The sequence below is a fragment of the Lagopus muta genome, chromosome 4 (genome assembly GCF_023343835.1).
Source record: "Lagopus muta isolate bLagMut1 chromosome 4, bLagMut1 primary, whole genome shotgun sequence".
NCBI classification, from domain to species: domain Eukaryota; kingdom Metazoa; phylum Chordata; class Aves; order Galliformes; family Phasianidae; genus Lagopus; species Lagopus muta.
In genome coordinates, this window is record NC_064436.1 from 50,613,264 (window position 1) to 50,633,106 (window position 19,843).

Consider the following 19,843-nt stretch of genomic DNA (forward strand, 5'->3'; position numbering starts at 1 on the left):
CTGTGAGAATTCCTGCCATAATCTGGTACCTGTCTGGTACAGGGTGATATTTGGTTCCTTTTGCTTAATCCCAAAGTTTTCTGAAAGTTACTTTACTTTAGTTTTCCTGAAATGTCTTTTAAGATATACTGCCCTGGAGATGAACCCTGAGAATTCAAGGAAATTAGATTCTTGTATTTTCTAAAAAGTAATTTTCGCCTGATATTTGTTGCAATTTAAGACTAAAATGACTTGTTTGGGATATTTGCTAGCTTATGATGACCTAAGTAAAAGGTTAATTGGATGCATGTGTTGGCTGCTTGCTGTTCAAAATACTGAAATTGCGGTATTAAAAATCAACTAAAAATCAACTAAATTATTTGCATATAGAAAATGTGAAATAATTGATAATTTTATCTAACCTAATGCACAAAGTTTAATACCATATGCTGTTATAAAATAGGGTGTATATTTCTTTTAGTAATTTGTACTTGATGGATAGCTTGTAAATGAGCTGGTTTGCCAGTAAAGTAGCTAATGCATTTCAGCATGATGATTTATGTACTGTGTAATCCATGATGACAGATGGTCTTAAATGTAACTATAAATAAAACAGTAGGTGTTTACTCTGGGAATGCTGGTGTTCTAGGAAGTTGTGGTGAATTGCCAGTGTTTCCTGCTGCCTTTGATTTGCAAAGTTACTCTCCTTAAAATAGATTTTTCCTCTATTGTACAAAGACAAGTTATTTTGACTTCAGCACATCAAAGAGACAACAGTTTCCCAAAAGTTGAAATGAAATTAAAAAGTTGGACCATTTAAAACAAAAGGGCCAGAAGAAATGGAGTTATAAAATGGTTGTTGAGAAAGTATTTTTGTTAGGCTGTCTTGTTTTCAAGTCTGCATAAAAAAATCTGGCTATAAGTGATATAACAAATATAGTTAAGTTGTTTAAAATTGCCTTGTATGTAGCTGATACATTCTAGAGCTCTGGTGTTTGGGTAAATGTTTTGCTAGAATGTGGTGCTGGACAGTCCCAGAGCAGCTGGTGACATTTCATCGCATTCATCCTATCAGAAGTGATGAGATTATGGCACCATACTTTTCCTGTTGACTACCAGGAGATACAGGGCTAGACTGCTTGACTCTACACAATAATGTCACACAGGTGTGCTTTTCCAGGAGTTGCACTCAGGTCTTCTCAGGGCTTGACCCACATTAGATGTGAGAAGGTGGGAGCTTAGAACTTGAGGAAAAATCTGCCTTAGGGGAGAGAAGGACTCTTGCATCCACTCCTCTAAGTTGTGACTTGCAAAGCCATTGTCAAATCTTTGTGCTTTCCATAGATTATATTCTGTGCTTACTGCATGCCAGCTTGGTCGTGTGCATGGAAACAGTTACAGTGGTACTGTACAGAGGGAGGTTCTGCCATGCAGCCTCCCTAGATCTGCATCAATGTGTGTAATGTGATACACGAGGCTGCAGCGTGTGTGTCATGTTCACAATTCTGCTTGATTTGGTAATGCAAAGTTAGGGGCTATTTGCGAAGTGTTTCCAACATTCATTTGGTTTATAAACGAGTGTTTTGTATAGAGTACTGGTTGGGCTTTTGTGTCACTGGTGTTTCTATGAAAGGGTCTCAAAGTTGCTTTTTTTTGGATGAATCTTACAAAAAATGTATGTCTCCGCAATTCAAGTGTCTCAAAAAGGGAGAAAACACTGTAAGATCTCTTGTTCTTCCCCTCCAGTTAAAGGAATGTAGCAAAATCAAGTGTCTGTCTCAATCTGCTTTGATTGTTAACACACAGTGTAGTCTATGTGGGCGGGTATTTTAATTTATTTTTTCCGCTGTGCTCTGAATACTCTGGCTTTTTTTCAATTGCAGAACATTGAGAACTATGACAATTCATTTCTGTATAAAGCCCAGACCAACAAAGCCCATTATAGCCCATTATGGCTCTCGATACTGTCTTACTGTTTGTTTATATATGCCCTGTAATAATATCTAACTTTTGCGTTTGTTTGAAAGCAGCATTTTCGCACCTTTACTGAAGGAAAGACTAATAACTAAACACAAAAGAATTGCTGAACATCTGACTTCTGCTTGTTCAATTTAGTGTTCATTACCTATGCAGACCCTGCCTGCAAAGGTCTTGCTCCAGAAAGTCAATGAAGTGCTTAATTGTCTTATTTTAAAAGCAGATTTTCTGCTGTTCTCTCATTACCTGAATGAGGCAAACTGTGAATTTGTAAATTCTAAGGGCCTATAGTTTTTTTATTTAAACTTTTTTTTTTTTTTTTTCCTGGAAACTTTTCAGAACGTCCACTGCATTACACAGAGAATGTTCTAGAACAGGTTCTTCACTGGAGTTCACTACCAGAGCCCGGCACTGCATATCTGATAATAAAGAGATTTTTAACAGCAGACATGATGAAACTCTACAATGGTATGTATTTTTTTTATTGAATATCCTTGTGTCTGTACAGGAAATGAAAATCCTTTCACAATTGTTTCATTGAAGCAAAATGTCCCAGAGCATCTGAATCACCAGTATTTTATAAAAGTTTGTGCTTCACTAACAGTTGTACTGACTTCCTTTTAAAACAGAGATCCAAAACCATACATAATTTCTGCAAATGATGCATGCCATGTGAATATACATGTGAGCTGAATGTATGATTTCTGTTTACAATTTGTGAACATGTTCGCAGTCCTTCCACATAAATACTGAACTTTCTCTCTATGTGTGGACTAGATACATGCATGTATACGTAGTGTGTGTTATATATTAAACATAATTGTTTCTATTATGTGATCTGATGCCTCCAAACTAATTTGAGTAACATAGGCAACTAAATGACTTTTGTACAGCATGTGGCTGTTTGAAAGGATGAAGAACTAGACCTGGCACTTGAAAGGAAGCACAGCTCAAATGTAAATCCCAATTTTCTACTTTATAAGCTACCCCAGTCATACTTTTCTTTTTTTTTTTCGTGTTTTATCTGGAGTTAGATCTCCCACCTAAAAACGTTCAGCATTTAATTTGAGGGAAGCAGTTCAGAAGTTCAACATGCACAAAAATGACTTTTCTGTTTTCAAGCAGTTGAAATCTGTATGCTGTCACTAAAGCATGCGATGTTTCACCATAAAAAGAAATATTAATTTTTCCATCTGTATGTCTGTTATGTCTTCAAGAAGTAAAAGTTATGCTGTTATGCTTATTCTTCTGAAAGTAATAGCCTTCTCTCATCATTCTCTTTTCCACAGATATGAACAAACCTTAACAAGTATGTTATTCATGGCTTTTATATTGGAGTTTCACTATCTCTAAATGTGTTGCAGCTGATAGTGAATAGAGTGAAATAGCCTACTTCATTAAAAGCTTGATATATGAACTCCCATCACCTCACTATGTGTTGAGGAATAATCAGTAAAAGGGAATGGGTTGTAAGGAATGTGTGTGAACTACTGTTCTGAGAAACACATAAGTATGAGGCTAGTGTCTGAAGTTCAATTTACAAAATGTAGTACTATCTAAAGGGGAGAGCTGACATTTGCCCACCTTCTTTTCCTCCTGCTTTCTATACCCATTTGTTCCTCCAGTCCATCACAGTAATTGAGTTTGAAGCAATTCTTTTCAGTTTGACCTTAGTCCAGATACACCAGCTTTTGATGACTGCGTGTTTACGTTTATTGGTTCCTTTTTCTCGTGTTAAAATAATTAAAACCTTATTTATTAAATTTCTGCCATATTGCAAACTTCCAATATTGATCTCAGAGTAACCTCATGTACAACAAACGTTTTCTTGAATATGGAATCACTATTCTAGGGAGCTTTTATGTGGTGAACAGATTTTAATTTCTAAAGCTTTAATTTCTTAAAATGCTTCTTGCTATGAGAAAATAAAAATGTTTAAAATACAAATAGTTCTATAATCATTATATCTTGTAGAGGTTCTGAGACTAGTTCCTAAATTTGCTCTGAAATATTAACAACAATGAGCAGCTAATGCACAAATTCACTAGCTTCAGCAAGACAATGTATGTATTGTGTAGGCAAAATTGCCTAGAAGATCCGAATCAATAATTTTGTAGTTGCAGAAATTTAAATGTTTATTGTTTCTGTTTCTAGTCTTGTACCTGTACATGCTGAAAACATATAAGCATCTATTTCAAGGCAAAAAGATGTCTTTAGATCAGCACTGAACTTCCATCACTAGACATTGTTAAAATGATAAAAGAACAGGGTTAAGCCACTGAGGAATCAACTTCAGTTTCCAGAGGGAGGCAGCAGTCGTGGTTATGCTGAAGATCTCCTACACAAAGTACACAAGAAATCTGCAGGCCAGTAGGGAGGATGATCTTGTCAGTCTTTTACCCTCTTTATGTAGATATTTTCTCATCACTAACTGAGCAGTTGGACTGAGTCCAGATGTTCAACTGCTGTTATTCATAGTGTGGTTTTTAGTAGTGAATTCAGCCCGTACAAATGGACTCTACTGAGTTGATGGTTTTCTTCCTCTTCATTAAAATTCATAGGACTGTGATCACATTTACGTTTATAATTGAATTTGGTGAATTTTACTTTCTTCTGTGATTTGTATTAGAATCTTCATAAATTATGATACTTCTGACCTTTTTTTTCTGTTAATATTATTTCAGAGTTTTGTATCATCAGCATTTCTCTTCTAGAGGCATTAATGATATTTGAAGTAATGTTAGTTCAGTAGTGAGCCTATAGAAGCAACTCTTTTAGCCTCATTTTATTCTGGCAACTTATCAGGGCCTTTCCTGTCAGTGAAACTTTTACCATGTTTCCTATATGTAGTATACTTTGTCCTTTCTCATAACTCTTTCACTTTTTTTCTCAATCTTAAACTGATTTCTCATGTTCTGCAATACCAAACGTTGTAGTGAGGTATAGATTTATATTTTTTCTTGTTTAGAGATCAATTTTTCTTTTCATGGAAAAGAAATGGTTTATTCTTACTGATATGTTTCAGAATATTTGTTGTGAATTTTATACTTTCCTCCAAATCTTTAGTTCTCTCCTGGCAATTTATTCTATAGCTTTTGATGCCTGTTGCAGAAGCGCTGTCTTTGAAGTGCTGTTCTGCAGGGCAGGGTGTGCATTGCATTTTGGTATGAGAGATACTCTGTGCTGTGTAGTTCTATTTCGAGACCCTTTATCTTCTCCTTACCTGAATTTTTCCCCTATTAAAGATGTATTTGTTAGAAAAATGTGAGGGAATGGATTCACTATAAAGTGTGTATAAAAGTACTTGATTTTTTTCCTGGTAAAGAGTTGTATAATTTGAGTGGGAAGTGTTGATATCTGAGAACCAGGGGCTATTATTCAGAGAGATTCTTTGTAACACTTCAATACTGAATGTGAATCAACCCTGAATGGATTAAGTACCTCCAGTTCTTAGTAGCTGCAAAATTCTGGAAAGCTTCATGTTCTTTACAAAATTTATATCTGAAAAATAGGTAGGACGTGGACTGATCATTTTAGATTTGTGTGTGGAATACTTCTGAGGAATACAGAAAATCATAAATCAGAGGAATATTTTTTCCTCTTTCAGGTTTTTACAGATCTTTGCAAGGCTGAGTGTTCCTGGATTTGCTAAGGTGGGAATGCTAAAAAGTTTAGGAAGTGGGAGTCTTGTTGATCATTTTGAGAGCTATGTGTAGAAATATAAAATATTCCAACTGGTAGAGCATTCTGCTTCTCTCACTTGGTATATTTAAAAAAAAAACAAAAAAAAAAACAAAAAAAACCCCTGCATTGGTGTGGATAAGGACTCATTTTCCACTCTGAATACCTCTGAATACGAAACAAATTCTCGTAGTGGCAGAGAGAAAATATGCTCATGTTTGTGTTTTTTTTATTGTATGTTTGCGCAGAGAGCTGAGGAAATCAGACTTTTGATTTTTTGCATTAGATTCTGTCGTAAGCTAAAGAAAATAGTGGGAAATATTATGTTAAGATTTCTTTTTAAAGGCAAACATGCTGATTAGAATGTAGTTGATAAAAATCAAAGAAATTTAATACCTTTTACAATTTCTACTATATTTTCTAAAGTATTTCTAAACTCCAGTTTGTGGTAAGATATAAGACAAGAGGGAAATAGATTCGCAGTTTTTAATTGTCTTTTGTCAATAGAGTTAATCAGAATAATCAGGTGTCTGAATCTGGATGTTACCTATTTACTTTTTGTGCATACACGTGTGCATATAAGACTGTATTTAGTATGTATCTCACTATTTGAATGTTGGGGTCCTTCCTAAATAATTGTGTGGAAAAATTATCTACATGTTCTTCCAAGGGAGGACAAAGAATATAAATATTTAAATATAAATAATTAAAAACAGTATGAGATGCATTTGTCTTGGACTTCACTTTTTATGATCATTAGTGATATTTCATGCAATTTCTGATAATTGTACACTACAGCCAGACTGGCTTCTTAAGCATTGTTATTTGTGTAGTTTGCTGTGTAATACTATTCTTCACATTGGAAAAAATATCTGTGGCAATAGGTTTAACCTACAGAAAAGTCATCTCTGTATTCTTCTAACTGATCAAACGAAAATGCATTTTGTTATTTACATGGTTGATTTATTTAAAACATTTTATTCTTATTTTTGAGATTATAGTGTGTACTATTTCACAATAATGGATATTTTTTGTATCTGTTTATCAAGTCCTGAGTGGAACCAGCTAATTGAATTAGGATGCTGTACTCCATATACTACATACTCTTTTTGCATCACAGTTTTGTTTACTAACTTGAAAGGAGTATGCTGTAAAAAAAACTGCTACTATCATAAGATTTCTAAGAAAATTTATTCAATAATTCAAAAATAAATGAATGAACTATGTACATCTAGAAAAATAAAATGAGTATTGATGGCCAAAATAAGTAGTAAGATTGTAATGTTTTGAGTGAAAGTAATTTGTTACCGTGTTAGTATATAGCTCCCTCTTAAAGATGAAATGTTGTCTAGAATGGAGGAGAAGACTTTATCTCCTTCTGGCTGCTCTTTCTTCATGCTGACAGTATGTTTCCAGTATGAGTGTGTACATACATATAGGAAAGAACTGGAAAAAGAGAGGCACCTTGAAGTGGTATTGGAGTAATTTATATGTATTAGTAATGAGCTTCAGTAGTTCTTACTTTAATAAAAGCTTTTTATTTTTACAAAGTTTATTTATGAAGCAGACTACCGTCTTTATTTTAATATGTACATATACTAAATACGTTTCTTTGTGTATTTTGTATACGTAGCTGCACGTTCTTTTCTGAGAAGATCCTTTTAATTTATTTGGTGAATTCTTTCTGTGTTATCTTAGGAGTAAACATTAAAATACATTTCCTACCAATAATTAAAATCATTATGTTATTAAAATTTGAGTGCCATTATTACTAAAATCAAAGTGTAATTTTTGTCTTTTGATAAACACTAATACTGAGAGCACTTAAAAATAAAGTCGTTATTTCCAATGTTGTAACAGATTCTAACAAAGAGCTTTTTACTTTCTTGGTAGAGAGAAATGTGAAGGGTAGTGTGAAAGCTGGCTATCTAAAGTACAAAGAAGAACCTTCAAAACTGCTGTCTGGAAACAAGTTTCAAGAGCGTTATTTTGTACTACGGGAAGGAAATTTGCTTCTTTACAAGGATATGAAGGTACAGTTAATTCTTCACTAGTTTAATCATAAATGCTGCCTTGAACTTTCTTTTTCATGTAGAAATGAGAAGGCAGACAAATAGATGAATGTTCCTGATACTAAATGGCAGCTTTTAGTGATATACAAGAATTTAAGGTCCTTATTTCAGAGGCTTTAGTAAGAAGAGCAGCAATTGTTGATTTAGCTATTTTGATTATGCTATATTACTAGCTGTAAAAATGTTTATGAATGCTTACATTTCCTTGTGCTGTGAGTAAAATGAAAACCTCTGTAGATAGTGGTGTTAGAAGTAATATGAAGTTGGAACTGCATGCTGTTTTTTTCCAGTATCTCACAGATCTTTAGAGATCAGAAGCAACAGGAAACTTACGAGTGAAGAAATTATAGGAAGTAACATCATTCATTATGCCAACAAAAGCTTCCCCTTCTTCCTGATAACATTGACTTTCCTCTTAGTTACTGAAAAGCATGAACTTTTTCTACTGATGTGTTCTCAGGTCTGCAAAAACTGGTCTTGATAGTAAGACTGAATCTTACTTACAGAATCTTTCTTATTTGCTTGATAGTAAAATGGGTTCAGTTTTAAGTATTTAAAGGGATTTTTCTTTAAAGATTACAGAAAATTTATTAAACTATAGAACTAAATAACATACAATTTGAACTATGTTTTCACATGGTTTAAAAATTTAAAATTTTAAGTTTGAAGAGCATTTATTTTTTATTGCTATTTTTTGCCCAACCAGCAAACATATGTGCCTTGCTCACCTTTATACAATATAATAAGAGGTATTTTTGTATGCTTGACATTCATTGTTAATCTAGTGGGGGGAGGGAGGGGGGAGTGTAGTCTTGAGACTGTGGATATTATTCTAGTTAAAATGATCCCAGAATGTCAGGAATAGTATATTGTAATTTATTGCTGACACTCAAATTGGTACACATATGAGAGTATACCAATAAGCCCATCAAATCTTAATAACTTGGAAAAAGTTTATGGTACAGTACAGTTATTGTACTACTTTATGATCTCCTTTTAGAGCCATGCTAATTCATAAAGCATTAAATTCCTAAATTGAGGTGGAAATTTTGCTGGTGTTGCTTTTAAATGGCTTTATATTTTAAAATAAAAGAGATACTACATGGAAAAATAATTTTAGTATATTTCTTTTTTTTGAGAGAGATGTTCATCCACCACTAGTAGTCTTGGTTAAATTCTATGTTGTAGTCAGAAATGAATAGTAGAAAGAGATGACACTACAGATGGAAAAATTGTATTTAATAAGATTGTGTGTAGTAAATAATTTATGAATTCTCATTAAAAACAAATTAAGATTATATATTCAGGTAGAGATGTATTCTGTTAAGTGTTTCTTCTGTTCAGTAATTATCAAAAAAGTTTCTATGATACTTATGTTAATTTGATTTCAAAGAAACCTCAAGGGATCCAGGGTTTGACTTACTATTTTCATGTCAGGGCCAGAAATGAGGTCAGAACGAGTTGCTCAAGGACTAATCCAGTTGAGTCTTGAAATCTCCCAAGTGCAGAGATAGCACAATCTCTTTGGACAGCCTGTTCCTATACCTGACTCTTCTCATGCAAAAGAAGTTTCTCTTCGTATTTGGTCTAGTTTCAAATTTACTTTCATTTTCCCACCATACGCCACTGCAAAGAGCCTTCTCTGTGTAACCTATCCAGACCTACTTGTGGGTTTTTGAAGCCATCTCTTCTCCTATCTACTGGGCTACTCACCTGACAGTTGTTTTCCTGAGTATTGAGATGAATAGTTGATTTTGGCTAATGCTGTCCTTAAATACATTTCCTGAGTTTCTTTACTCCTTGAAGCTGCCTCCTCCCATCGACAGAACTCTTAGTTTCTTGAATAAGCCAAAACTTGCTCTTCTTGGTTTGTTCTCTGCTAACTTTTCAATGTTATTCTTCTCGGAATCTTAAGTACCAGTATTTTGCAGTTGTTGTGATCAGTACTACCATCTGTATTTAGCAGATCCAGATTTGCATCAACCATTGTTGGCCCATTCAAACCAGTATCAAGAAACATTCCTGACACCCTCTAGAAATCTGCTGAACTGCTTGTGTCCTGCTGTGTTTCACTTCTATCAGACAACTTGGGGGAGAAAAGTCCTGTTCTTCCTTACACTGTAAAAGTTGGAATCTATTGTCCAGTCACTTTCTTCAGTTGTTTAAAGATTGATTTTTTTATTTTTTTTTCTCATCTTGATTATGTGATCTGGAGTAAATACTATGATACTTGACATTCCTTGGAAGAGCTCAATTATTACAGAAGGCAGCCCTCCTTTCATCTTCCCTGACTGTATCTCCTGAAGAGTTTGCATCCATTCAGCGCAGCCCTCCATTCTTGTGACTCTTGCCACCACGTCTCTATTATTTCAATTGTTATAGTTTTACGACTTCATGTTGAGCTCAAGTTCTTGCTAATTAATCTTTTGCTAGTAGTAGTGACTGGCACCCTTTCTTAATGGGAAAGAAAAAGAGGAAAAAAGCATAATGATCTATTAGAGAAGAGTGATTCAGTCCATGAGAGTTGTATGGCATTTTCTTCTTTTGTATGTTCCTGATACAATAATTGAAATCTTAATTTATTTGCAGGCTAGCAAACCTGAAAAAGTGTTGCCTGTCAACTCACTGAAGCTTTATCTTGGAGTGAAAAAGAAAATGAAACCACCAACAAAGTAAGAATAAAAATGAAAAGAAGCTAAATACCATGTAACAAGGTACTGTAGTGCCTTAGAGAAAATGGAGCGTAAAACATTGTGGAACTGGAGAAAGTTGAGAAGCCATTTGAAGTATGCTGTATTAAATTACCCTCCATAATATTATTTGTTCCGATGTTATCTCTGTTCTTGTGTTCCATGTTAACTCTTCTGTACTAGGAAATTACTTTATTGATTGGCTTTTCTTAATCTTAAATGTATTATCTCTTGTGGATATGTTTGCTGCCAGCTCACTTAATTTTGGAGTATGTGCCCTGCATTTCATTGGTGGACACACATTCTTTGCATCAAGAAAAAGGGAAAAGAAGAAAAAAGCAATTAGTTGTGGCCTTTAGTGACAATCCCCGTTGTTCAGCAGAAGATTTCATTTTTCAGGACCCCCGTTATTTTTGATATTTCTCCTTCTAGATGAATACTACTGTGCCCTTTACAAATATCAGTGACTATGTCTCTGGAAAAGTGGAGTGAAAAATGACACCTGTTTTTTTTTCAGATGTTTCTAGTACTTCTTTCTTTAAAGCCTTGAGACACAGCGACAATAAGATTTCATACCAAGGGGATTCTAAGCAGACTGTACCCTGTAGGAGATTTGTCTAAACTTTTCCCTTACTGTTGGCATATCAAAATGCCCTCCAAAAAAGTCTGTAAATTTCAAACTGTAATTATCTTGAAGAAAAAGTTGGTGGGGTTCAGTTTTGTGGGGCTTTTCATGTTTAATGTTGTTTTCCTTTTTTCAACAGGACAGCATGGGGGGGGTGTTCTTGGGTGTCCTTTTTTTTTTTTTTTTTTTTTTTTTTATCTCTTTGTGTTTAATGCAGAATAAGTAGTTGAGTAGTCCAAAATAAAAAGGCAAAGGCTATGTAAATGAGTCTTTGCAGGTAGGTTATTTCTTTGAGGCTTATTTTCAGTCTAACTGTTTAAACTCAGAATTTACAAAGTCTCTTCTAGAGCCCTAAGAGCATCTGGGTGTTTTTTTCCACATCAGAGACTTCATTGTGATTTCTTTATTGGACACTATCTTAGTAGTTGTTTTGCTTCCAACGGTTTTCAGAAAGAACAGCTGCCAAAATGAGGCAGGCAGTTAGCCATGATCTCCAGGACTTGGCTATAAACCTTTGTCCCGAAGAGAATGCTTATAACCTGTGAGTCAGTTGTGGGAAAATGAGTGAAATAAAATATCAAACCCTCAATAGATTTGCAATATGCATTGAATCGTACTGAAAACAAATAAACAGATAAAAAATACTACATAATTCATTGCCTATAGCTTCAGGAAAATGCTCCTGAGTTTCTGAAACTAATTTTGATATTTTCTTTTTCAGCTGGGGAATTGTAGTGATTTCTGAAAAGCACCAGTGGTATGTAAACATGAAACACATAATTGTTTTAACTTCAGTGTTTAATGTTTCTTGAAATGTTCCATTTCAAAATAACTATGTTTTAAAACTAGTAAACATTATTTTGCTTAAATGTTGACAACTTGTTACATTTTTCCTAATTAACTAAACAATTGCAGTTGATATATTTTGGTAATCTCAAGGAGGTTAGTTGTCCGTCTCTTCTCTATGGCCATAAATCAGCAAACAATTTAAAAATTTTCGATTAAAAATTCATGAAGTCTATACACATGCTTTAAATTAAGCAGATAGAATGTCTTCAAATAGGGTTAGGTGATAATCTGAGATAATAACAATTCATTGTCTTTTTATGGGAGTCTTAAAAAAATGAATATTTGCAACATTCATAAATGTATGTAAATTCTATTTGAACTTGTCTAGAAATTTAGTCTTTAATATCTGTAGTTGCATTATGTTTTATTTTTTTTTCCTTGTTAACTCTTTGTTCTAGGCATATATGTTGTGATGGACAGGAAGCACAGATAGACTGGATGATCAGCATTTTTACTGCAAAGGTACTAATCTGATCAAATGCAAGAAATGCCGATTTTACTGCTGTTATGAAAATCCCATTAAAATGACATGTATTAGTTATAGATGCACTATGGATAAACCCGCAATACCATTAAGATGTCTGGAGTATACAGTGCATTAGTGCTACAGAAAGATGGTTTTAGTCTTTGAAGACTACTGTTTACAATTGCATTTTCATATGAAAGCTGAGAGCTTTGAGGCTTAGGGGAAAGAACATCAGTATATTCTGAGATCTTATTTTCCTCCTGTGTACTAGGGAAGCTGCTTAAAGAAAGACAAGTTATTTCCTTTGCAGTAACAAACCTCTTTTGTGTGAAATTCTAGCTGATGACACAAAGGTTATGCTTGTCCCACAGAGCCTGAGTGCTCTTTCTGTGGATGCTGGATGCTAAGTAGTCATGAAAAAAAAGTACCTTGTTTAAACACAGTGGTGGAAACTAGTCTTGTTGGAGAGCTGTGCCAACACAGGTGTGTTTTTCCTGGTTTCCAAGTTAGCTTAATTAACACTGGCACTTAATTGTGTTGTCTAAAATTAAGTTATCTGCTTGTTACTAGCTTGTGAGCAAGGAGGTTGTAATTTTGAGTGCCTTGTAAATCACCTTTGCCAATGGAATTTAGTATTTAAATGGTGAGAAGTGAGAGATGGGAAGATGGGAAGAATGCAATCTGACATTAGACTAGAACAGATTTGAAGTTCTTAAAGGGATTTGGTACTTGGGACTGATTTTTTTTCTTGTCTTACCCATGATATTCAAGGAACTTTGAGGGATATCACAGTGAATAAACAATGATAGATTTATGATAACCCATGAACTTTACATATTACATTAAGTGGGCTGGGAACTGCTGTTGCAATGCATACTTTGTAAACGCTTTCTGAAACAGTATCTATATCTCTGACCTTCATAGGTAGTAGAGCTAGAAATATAATGTATGCCTTCTAAAGTAAAACAAATTTTGGTCTTATCCAGCTCCCTTAACTGAAGTAGCTATTGTAGTTTCTATGGAAACAGCCACCAACCCTGGCATACATCTCATGGGCATAACATGAGCAGTGTCACAACAAATAGGCTCAGAGGTTATTGATATAGGCTATTTCGAAATAACTCACACAAGCTTTGTAAGTGTTGAAACCCTTCTGACATGAAATCACAAGGAAGGCAATCAGTTATGATTCTGATCAGGTAGTGTGGTATGCAGAATGTTACTCTGACAATATAGATAAAAAAACAAAAGGCTTATCAATGTTTAAGAGATGCTTTCTAACGTAACAAATTCACATGCATTTTATAAAAATTATGAATTAATACTGTTTTATGTTGTTGTTGTTATTAATAATACTTGTATCTTGAATGCTTCATTCTCCTGAGGCCAAAAAATTGATGATACTAATGCAATACCTTGAGATTTTTTCTTTTTTATTTTTTTTAAAACCAGTGTTCTGGACAAAAATAAAAGTTAACAGTCTTTAAATTATATGAAATATTAAAGTGAAGCTGTATTGTTTTATTAGAATGTACTGCTTAAAGTACTATTTACATAGAATTATTTTTTTTATCACAAAGCATTAGATCATTTTTTTCACGTTGTCCCCTTTCTAAACAAGAAAACTTTAAATGCAGCTGAGTTGTTACTTCTGGTTAAAACTGTCAAGTGGATTCCATCTTTAGAGAAGATAACATTCTTCTATCTTATATTATCACAGTAATTGGAAAACTTTATATTAGAAAGACTTCAGACAGCATGTTTCATTTATGTCAGTAGAGTAGCCGAATTTAGTTTACAATTTGAGAAATAGTGTAAAGAAGATTTTGGAGTTCTAAGACATTTGTATTAACTGATCTGGTGCAATTAGAAGGGAGAGAAATCCCCTAATGTGCTCGTAGGTGCTTAAATAGACCAAAACTTCATGTTGGTAATTTTGTACTGCTATCAGGAAAAGGAAGAGAAAAAAATAAAATTTCTTAATTCCTGAAGTATAAACAGTATAGAGTGTCTAAACAGGAAAGTTAGAATCATAAAATCATAAAGGTTGTAAAAGAACACTAAGACCATCTACTTCAACGATCAAAACATCACCACCTTGCCCACTGAACCTTGTCCCTCAATGCCACATCTACTGTTTTCCTGCAAACCTCTAGGGGGACAGTGACTCTACTACCTCCTTGGGCAGCCTGTTCCAGTGCCTTAGAACTCGTTCTGAGATGTACTTCCTAATATCCAGCCTGAACTGTTCAGTTCAAAGCCACTACTTCTCATCCTATCACCACTTACCTGGGAGAAGAAGCTGGCCTCCACTTCACCACAACCTCCTTTCAAGTAATAGTAGAGAGCAATAAGGTCTTCCCACAAGCCTCCTCTTCTCCAGACTAAACAATCCCAGTTCCCTCAGCCACTCCTCGTGAGACTTGTGTTCCATATCCTTCCCCTGCTTCACTGCCTTTGTTTAGATAAGGAAGTTGTAGATACCACTATAAGTACAAGAGTACTTTTACTACAGAAAGTCAATTTATTCCACAGTTTATTCAATTTGTACTCAAATAGTTAAATACTGAAAGAGTTTAGAGGAGATCAGTTGTTGCTTGCAGTGCTATGCAAAGTCAGTCTGAAAAGTATGGCCTAAAACTTCATTCTTTAATTCTACAGTAGTTTTGTACAAGGCTACTAACATATATAAGAGACAATTGGAAAGAATTAATTTATATGAAAATTGATGCAATTGTTTACTTCCAATTCTGTTGCTTCTGTTTGACTGGAGAGTGGCATACTGTGTTACTGTAATGTACAGTTGGGAGGATAGGTAGAAATTAGGCTATATAATAAATTTATTTATTATAATCCATTGCTAGTATTTCTGTTACATTTTCCCAGAGTTCTACTTTAAGAAATGTTACAGGCACAAAAAATGGAACTACATCCTTAACGCCTTACATTCCTTCAGCTGAAAATTAATGGAGGTGGTTTCCTTCAGATGCTCACTTAAAGCCTCTTATCCACTTTTGGAATCACTTCTGTTTTTTATGTCTTAGAAATATAGAATCATTTAAGTTGGAAGGGACCTCTAACAATAATATGTTCCAACTCCGCTGAAATGAACAAGCACACCTGCAGCTAGACCAGGTTGCTCAGAGCCCTGTCCAGCCTGAGCACAACTGTCTCCAAAGATGGGGGCATCCACCACTTCTCTGGGCAACTGGTTTTAGTGCTTCACTACCCTTATTATGGTCTACAATAAATTGTTTTTGATCTTTTCTTTCAAATAAAACATTACTGTTGTTTTATTGGAAGAAAAATGAATGTTCTTAGTGTTCAGAAGGGAGAGCTTTTACAACAGAACAGTCTTTTGTATCACCCAGGCCAATACCATGTGTACCCTTGCACTCCAATATGCAAATATTTCTTTATATTGAGTTCTGGTTACTGTATCACATGGGTGTCCAACCTTTTGGCTTGCCTGGGCTGCAGTGAAGATAAATGGTTTTGTGTTGCATATGTTAGATTGCTCTGAATGTAATGCCTCCTATTTATTTCCGTGGAAGCTACAACAATAGTACAATAGCACTGTTTGATAGAGGAAACTCTCAGTTACAAGATGCTAGCTAACCACCGTTAGCTATGCATTTTTGTCTGCTATGGACAGGAGCCTGCATGCTGCACTCATACAAATCTGCATCAGCGGAGGAAACTCGCTCTTGCTGTTGTCGCTCTAAAAGCACGCCACCTCCCGCATCACTGTACTCACATCCACTGTTTGGTCTCCATAAAGTTTCAGCAAAGGTCAATGAAAGTCAATGAGTGAAATGTTTTCCTTATGGAAAAATTCAGTTACACACTTTTACTTCATAAGCACTTCTATGTCAGACATCATTCTGTTAGACTGTCCCTCCATTGCTGTCTGTTGCACGGCAACAAAATGTAGTGGAATACTGGTGTGAAGGTTCAACCTCTACTGCCATACCACCAACATCCACCATTGCTGTGGCCAAATAAAATGGGAGGCATTACTTTTGGAGCTACCCTTATGAAATATGTAATACAACTAATTTATAGAAGTAACAAAACATTTTAATTTTTAGTATTTCTTATTAAAACATAAAAAAGGAAAGCAACAAAGTGGGATATTTGACCTTATTTTCGTGAAACTAATGCATCAGGCTGGTTTGATTTCAGTGGTTTCAATTCTTAGTGAGTTCTTAAGGTAATAGTTGGAGATTTTTGTTGAAATTTTATTTTTTCTGTGCTTCATCCTTGAAAACAGTTATGTACGTAATACCAAAGAGGGATGACATGAATAAGATGTGATTGTAAAGCAAGGGATATTCCTCTCTGCTATCACTGGGCTTATAAAAACCAATAAAGAGATGTGATCACTTTTTTTTTTAGTTGAATGTCTGATTGCAGCTCTACATTCCATTTGAAAATTTGCAGGTAATGTGTGTTGACTGAAAATAGAGTTGCAAATATACAAAAAAAAAAGTGACAATATTTTAGGCAATATTGAAACTTGTTCTCAAATTCCTTCATCACAATAGAAAGTATAGCTACATATTTTTTTTACTTCTCACAGGACAGTGTTTAGCCAGTGAATCAAAACACATACATTTAATTGCCATAACTTCAGCTGACATTGCTCTGTGCCCCATGTCTTTTTTTCAGCCCAGATAGGTTTCATAGTACACTGAAGTTTGCTTCATTCTAAGTGACAGTTGCACACCTTGAGCCTGGCCAGCTTGCTTGACAGGGCAGAGCTGCTGCCATGATGGGTGGGTTGCATTGCAAGCTGTGCTGGGCCACAGGTGGGCAGTGGGTTAGGGTTGCCTGCTATATTGCTTGTCTTTTTTTGAATTTAATTTGGAATATTCAGGTAATTATTTTTTTTTTCTTTTCCCAGTTATGTTTTTCACTGAATACTTTGCATACTTTGGGATTCTCCCCAGAACTGACCTATTTCAATAGAACAAGAAAAGACCAAAAGCCAAATTTATTTAAGTGTAGGTTATGTTTTTTTGGGACATTCAGACTGTCAGACCATTTCTTTCTGGATAAACACATGCCGTTATTGTAGAACAAGCAATATTTTTCTCCTGAGCTATTAATATAAATTTTTAAACGTTTGCAAATTGGGATAGTATTATTTCAGAAACTTGTATTAGCTCTTCTGAAAGCATGCTTTTGTGGAGTTTGAAAGTTTTTGAGCAAATATATGGGTTTGTCTTGCATGAGGATGTTTTCTATTACTAGTAGATAATTGTATTGATATGCAGTGTGGACAGAAGATCAAAATGCATGAAAATTGCATAGAGACATTTTGATTCTGTTCACCCAGTATTGTGCAGCATTTATGAACTATTAATGTAATTTTAAGCACCATACTGCGTTTCCCCTCTCCCGGGAAAAAAATGTGGTGTCGTATAGTTGATAGCTTTTTCCAAGACAATTTTACATACAAAAGAATGATGTATCTTTATGAAATTGCACTCCAAAAATAAGGAATTTTTTTTGTTCTTCAGCATGCCAGTATATGGCCGCCTGCTGGAAAAGCAAGAAAACAGTCTATAACTAAAAGTCCAAAGATTGGAGGTTTACAACTAATTCCCATTCAACAGGAGAAGAACACTTGTAAAATCAGAGGGAGTACAGAAGTAAGTAGGGTTTAATCTTGGTGTGGAAGTTCTAATGACAATGCTGTACATCTAAATAGTCTAGTAATAATGACCTCTTTAGAACTGAATAAATGCAAAATGTAGGTGCTCTTACTGTCAAAATCCTTTTCATTCATTGTATAACCATTAAAAGATTACTTAAGACAATTTAATGTAAAAACAAAACCATCCTATTTTGACCTAATCTTGTGTCAGCAATTTGGCTGTTCAATAAATCAATAATGGATTTTATTTGTTTATTTGTTGGGCAAGGTTTGCTCACTGGAAATAAACAGGACTACTGTACATTACAGTTTTATTTCAATGATGTCCTTGAAAGCTTTTGAGCATACGTATTTTGTCATACTTTTTCTGCTCTCCACAGTATCTGTTAGGGATTAGTTATATGCTCAGTGAATGTAATGGGAAATCTCAACTGGAACTAACTATAAGACTTTTTTAAGTTGTAATATTTTTGGTCTCAAAGAACAGGGCCAGAGTTTAATTACAGCTGTTTATGGAGACTGACTTCAGTGTCTCTACAATATATGCACTAATGGTATGTTTCAACATTATCATACAAGCTTAAGATGAATTTCTGGCATCCACGTAGAGATACTGGTGCTTCTGGGAATACTTTTGTGCCTTATTTTCGGCTGGAAAGATGCACTGGTTGTGGAGTCACTGATTTGCTTGGGGAAAATAGTGGTAAATAACCGGAAAGCTGAAGAGAAGACATGCAGGAAAACAGTTTGGACCTTAGACTGTATGCAGTATAATTTCTTGCATGTCTAAGATTTTGAAAGAAGAAAATATGGAATATGTTATTGTCCTTTAGAGACAGCGTTTCAGGCAGAAATCATTGGAGTTGACTCAGTTCCATAACAAACCAAAAGAAAAGATAAAAGTGGTGCTTTACTAACAAGCACCTTCTTTTTCTTTTTTTCTGTCTCCTTTTGTTACACATTTTTAAAATGCATTTCTGTTCTTTCTTAACAAGGATTATAATACAGTGTGAATGCAGTTACTGTTTTTCTCTCTTGCTTAAGTAGTTCTTTCATTTTAGCTTTTCTCAGGAAAATACGTTTTGAAACTCCTTTTAATATTTGCATTTTTAAGTATTTTTAAAAATTTGTAAATGAAAGGAAAATACAAGTCTTGTCATTCAGAAAGCTCTGTAACCCTTAGGTATATTTTTAATTCTTGCATTTTTGATTCTGGATGTATGATGGCTGCTCTAAAAGTAATGCTTTCTATTTATTATGTTGGCCCCCGATGTCAGAAGCAGATGTTTGTGGTATGACAGTAAAGACTGAACCTTCCCACCAATATTCTGTTAAATTTTGCTGCCATGGGACAGATGGAGGCAGAGAGGCAGTGTGACAGAATGACGTCTGACATGGAAGTGCTTATGAAGCAAAGGTGTGTCATTGAGTTGGAAAAAAATTGCACCCACTGACATTCATCAATGCTTGCTAAACGGAAGCGAACAAAGGACGTGAAAGCTGTGAGGTGGTGGGTGGTGCATTTCAGCAGTGGAGATAGTGACAGTGGGTCACCTCCACTGGTGCAGATTTGTCGGAATGCAGCATGCAGGCTCTTGTTCATTGTTGGTGAAAAAGCTAATGATGGTTACTAGGTTAAAATGGTACTTTGTAGCTGAGAATTTTATCTATCAAATAGTATTATTGTGCTCTTAATATCTGTTATAGTTTATACAGAAATAAACAGGAGGCATTACTTTCAGAGCAACCTATGTATGTTACAGATTTTTGATCTGTTCTTTGAGACAACTTCCACCCTAGAAGGCTGGAATCTGTAGTTTTCTTGGATTTTGAGCTTCAATG

General features: G+C 34.7%; 1 protein-coding gene across 7 annotated transcripts in view; it reads left to right on the plus strand.

Moving 5' to 3' along the window:
- ARAP2 (ArfGAP with RhoGAP domain, ankyrin repeat and PH domain 2) overlaps positions 1–19,843 on the plus strand; it is a 120,364-nt gene that overhangs the window by 92,246 nt on the left and 8,275 nt on the right. For 5 of the 7 annotated variants that reach the window (XM_048941481.1, XM_048941480.1, XM_048941482.1 and 2 more), the window contains exons 27-32: positions 2,296–2,424; positions 7,531–7,670; positions 10,299–10,381; positions 11,746–11,781; positions 12,272–12,335; positions 17,865–17,996. In XM_048941481.1, coding sequence (XP_048797438.1) covers positions 2,296–2,424; positions 7,531–7,670; positions 10,299–10,381; positions 11,746–11,781; positions 12,272–12,335; positions 17,865–17,996 — 584 coding nt within the window. Of the gene's footprint in view, positions 1–2,295; positions 2,425–5,563; positions 5,619–7,530; positions 7,671–10,298; positions 10,382–11,745; positions 11,782–12,271; positions 12,336–17,864; positions 17,997–19,843 lie in introns of those variants that run through there. The other 2 variants (XM_048941485.1, XM_048941487.1) reach the window with 2 other exon arrangements.